The sequence below is a fragment of the Quercus robur genome, chromosome 6 (genome assembly GCF_932294415.1).
Source record: "Quercus robur chromosome 6, dhQueRobu3.1, whole genome shotgun sequence".
Classification (NCBI taxonomy): Eukaryota; Viridiplantae; Streptophyta; class Magnoliopsida; order Fagales; family Fagaceae; genus Quercus; species Quercus robur.
The window spans coordinates 38,467,296-38,472,084 of NC_065539.1; the positions used below are offsets into that span (position 1 = coordinate 38,467,296).

The 4,789-nt window shown below is 36.5% G+C and overlaps 1 protein-coding gene across 1 annotated transcript; it reads left to right on the forward strand.

The window, feature by feature from the left end:
- The first annotated feature begins 2,070 nt into the window (after positions 1-2,070).
- On the forward strand, positions 2,071-2,702 carry LOC126688676 (early nodulin-75-like). Its single transcript, XM_050383451.1, has one exon. It carries the CDS (start codon positions 2,105-2,107, stop codon positions 2,537-2,539), a length of 435 nt encoding a protein of 144 aa, XP_050239408.1. The 5' UTR covers positions 2,071-2,104; the 3' UTR covers positions 2,540-2,702.
- The last annotated feature ends 2,087 nt before the right edge of the window (positions 2,703-4,789 follow it).

The following is a 4,789-nucleotide window of genomic DNA, read 5'->3' on the forward strand; positions in this document are numbered from 1 at the left end:
AGAGAAAAATGCAACTTATCCTGCTAATATGAGACCTTTAATTTGTGATTGCAGGAACCTCATGGACTGGGAATGGGAGGTGCAAGTGCTTCACACTTACCATGAAGCAAATGCAATCGCAGATGCTTTGGCGAAGCGGGGAACTTACCAACAACACATTTTGTTTGTCTATAGCTCATGTCCCAATTTTGTATATGTCTGTTATGTAAGGGATTCGGCAGGCCTCAAGACTAATAGACTTTGTGCCTGATGGCCAACTGTTGGTGATGTATGAACTATTAACTAATAAATAAGACCTCCATTTCCATTAAAAAAAAAAAAAAAAAATTAACGCATTAGTCCCAGACAATAGCCCCTTTAAAAAAAAAATGAGGATAAGTCCTAAGGTAGAGGTGTTTCTCTTCCTAGATAGACTTTATTTTCTAACCGTTTCTTAAATTGGTAATTCAAATTAATTAGCTGTACTTTTAAGAGTGTCTCTCTTACACTCTAATGTAATTGATTTGCTCATACTCAAAAAAGTCCAAAATCTAGATACTTAAAGTAAAAGAACCATTCCGTTCATGAAGGATTTTCTTTTGTAACATTATTACTAGCGAATTCCAACCGTTCACACTCATTTGTGAATAATTAACTCTCTCTCTCTCTCTCAAAAAAAAAAAAAAAAATTGTGAATAATTAATTATCTATTTATGAGATAGAACTTGTTAAGAGCCTCGTGATCAGTGGAAAATATTTAGGTACTAACAATGCTCTTTTCTCTCACATGAGGGGTGGGTCTCATGGTGGGATCTATGCGTATGTGACATCCACCTCTGACGTGACAAGAAGGAGCATTGTCTGTGAATTATCTAAAAAAATTTTGTGGTTAGTGTATCTGTAATTTCAACATTTCACCCTCATTTGTGAATAGATAATTATTTGCCTCCATTAATGTACTCATTACATTATCTTTTTTTTTTTTTTTTATACATGTGTCTACATATTTTATATGATAGTTTAAAGTCTAATTTCTGCTCCCATTAGATTATTCTAATTTTCTTTATAAACTACTGAAGGTTAACACTTATCAATTCACTAAGCCCAGCTGGCGGTGGCCAGTAGTATGAAAATTATAATAGGTTTGATTGGTTGGTATATAGTAATCACATGACTTGTTTTGTTTCCATCTTTCTTCTAACCACTGGTGCAATATGTGTAGTAATTAATAAAGTCGCCATCCTAAGTGTGAATCGGAGAAACACCATTGTGCACTATTATTGAATTTTTGGAAAGTTGCTAAAAACTGTGCATTATCATCGGACTCTAATCCCATGTGATAAAAAAAATGATGATAATAATAGAAGTGGAAAATTCATAAAGTCCTCAACGAGCTTGCAGCCCAACGACACATACACTAATATTGGAAATTACTGTTTCATGATATCAAATAAGAAATTCACTTTCTTTCAAGAATGTCTATAGTTAACCCACAAAAATATATAATTTGTACCAACAATGTACGAAGTGGTGTGAAACAATTAAAACCCTTCTATATTACATGTGTCATGTATAATGGGTTTGCTTCTCCACCGCACCCTAAAAAAAATCATCAATATATCATATAAACCTATGACCCTTTTGATAAATTCAACTATTTTTGTTTTTTTTTCCTTACATTTCCTGCGGTTAGGTCTTGATGTGGACCACATACGTATTACGTGACCAATATATGGATTTTTTTTCGTTTCTGTGGGAATGATATATATGTTTAGCATATAAAAAATCAAAGTAAGAAAATTGAGGAACTATGCATTAAGTCAAAAGATTCTAAGATTGCATGTTATGGGATATGGTTGCATGGAAAGCATAAGAGCAAAATTCGTTACGTGTCACTAGCCTTCACCAGGAGTAACCTTGGTACATTGTCAAACATTTGAACTCTATATGGACCGCCAGAAATTAATAATTGAATAAACAAGAAGAGATGATTTCGATTTTGAACTGCTTCTATGGTAGGGTACATTTTAAGTGCTGAATGACGAAGGATCTGACGTAATAGGCTCTAGTATTCGTTATAAAAGGCCAAGAAGTCTTGTTGTTTTGAACCATCCAAAGACGAAAGATGACTACTACCAAATACTTCCTAGTGTTGCTCCTTGGAGTGGTGCTTCTAAGCACTGCCTCACTTGCTGACCACCATGAATCTCCCAAACATGAGCACAAACCTCCTAAGGGAGAAAAGCCACCCCCAAAACACAAGCCACCAACCTCACTCAATAAGGAAGAGAAGCCATTGCCAGAACACAAACCAACAACCCCAGGTAAGGGAGAGAAGCCACCACCACATGATCATCACCCTGGACACCTTCTATTGGAGTCTACTTCCATTGACGGCAAACCTCCTCCAAAGGGAGAAAAGCCACCACCAAAACACAAGCCACCAACCCCACATGACAAGGAAGAGAAACCACTCCCAGAACACAAGCCACCAAAGGGTAAAGGAGAGAAGCCACCACCAGAGCACAAGCCACCCCACAAACCCCCAACTGCCAACTAAATGCATTGCTAAATCTTTAGAAATAAGAGCTACTGCTTACGTTAGCTATCTTCTCAGTCATTGTATTGAGCTATGTTCATGTTATGTACTCTACACGTTTTAGTTTTTGTTCTAATTTGCTCTGTTGCTTATGAGTATTGACATGCAGTTATGCTTCCTGGTACTTCTATTTCAATAAGTTGCATCGCTTCCTATATATGGATATAGAAGAACACAAGGTCACGTCTGCATTATTCTCGTAAAGTTTCTAACTTTTTTTTAATATTGACATGTTTTCACATATCTCAATTGAGATCCTTGATATATCAGATACAAGGAAATTAAGATCATTATTCTCATCAGAAATTTTTTTTTTAAAAAAAAAGAAAAAAAAAAGAGAAAAAAGAAAAAAAGAAGAAGATAATTTAAGGGCATTGGACTTGATATAATTATATTAAAATGGATTATTTGGTGGCACGTGACCAAAACCAAAAATTCATTACAGTATAATGCCATGTGCTAGTGGTGTCACTAAAAATAATTGAATTTTGAACTTGAGACCTCATTATTTCATAAAATTTTAGGAATCACTAGACTAATCTCTTGTGATTGGATTATGTACTCATTAAGTGAAAGAGGAATTTGCAAGTTTTTGCTAACACTATGTAGCACAATGTCCTTAATAGGTTGTTTTTAAGTATTATTATTGTGGTGGCTCAGCCTATTGGGATGAAGGTTTTGGGCTGAGGTCCCCAATTTACTTTTATTGTAGGTCAAAAATATCCAACAATGGGAGGCCCCATAGGAATAAGTAATAGTAATAATGTAATACTACAGCACAACAATCTTACAACACTTGTGCTAGCAGGATTTTAAATTTTTTTTTTTTTTTTGGGTGAAACGGAAAATATTTTAAAAACTAATCGAAAATAGAAATCAATCTATTACAAGATGTTGCTGCTCTATCAAGAGCCAACAGATTCACCACCACTGCTGGTGGGATAATAAAAGAAACATACATAGCAGAAAACTTAGCACCCAGTTTGGCTAGTGCTTCAGCACATTGATTGGCCTCTCTAAACACATGCTCAATCTGAGTCCTCGGAAAGGTCCTCAATAGGTTCATGCAGTCAAATAAAAGTGGTTCCAAAGCAAAGTTAGCAACAGAGTTTCTCAACAGATGCACAATAGCTAAAGCATCTAATTCAACAATGAGGTTCTCAATTCCTAAAGAGGAGGCAAGATTCAATCCATCACCAAGCACCCAAAGCTCCGCAACATAGCTAGTAGTGAACCCCACACCCCTCGCAAAGCCCCCTAACCATTCTCCCTCACAGTTATGAAGAAGGCACCACATCTCGCTTTGCCAGGATTTCCCATTGCCGACCCATCAATGTTAAGGATAATCCACCCCATGGGAGGCCTTTTCCAAGCCACTTGAATGACAGCTTTACTAGGGTTTGATTTACTACCTAGACCAATAGCAAAAATTTTGCCCACAAGTACCTATCAGGTTTGCTCCACCACACCTGATCTAAAAATAAAAGCATTTCTTTACAGCCATAAATGACAAATTCCCATAGGGAAAAGAACCTCCCAAGGTGCACCTAAGTGATTGGAGGAAAAAGAATTAACAGCATTGGCCTTAAGCCAATCAAGAAGAGGTAAAGAAAAGGAATTGAGAAGAGGATGGGGAACACCAAGCTTTGTCCAAAACAACCTAGCATATTTACAATCACATAGCACATGGATGATAGATTCAGAACACTCCATACATAGCGGGTAGTAACTGTCAAGAGTGAATCCTCTTAAACCTAAGACTTCACATGTGGGAATGCTATTGTGGTTGACTAGTCGAAAGAAGAAGAAAATTCAAGGATTCGACTTGATTTTCCAGACCCAAGAGATTGGAGAAGTACAAAGGTTCAAGGAGCCATTATTAGAAAAAGCCCAAGCTGAGGAATCTTGAAGCTCAAGATTATTAGCAAAAGAAGTGGCAGAAATGACTTAACGAAAGGACAGCCATCCCATTTTCTTTAACATCCCAAACAGAGAGAGCTTCCTCTTGGAGAGACAAAGGTCCTTCAATCAGATTTCTAATAGGCCCCAAAGGAAGACAAAAGTCTTTCCAAAAATTTATAGAACGTCCATTATAAATGGTCCATTTAAGGCCTTGCATAAAAATTGGGCCTCCTTTCTTACATGCTGCCCAAATAATTGAACCATTCTTTTTCCTACCAACAAAAGAACTTGAAAGGTATTTCTTAATGA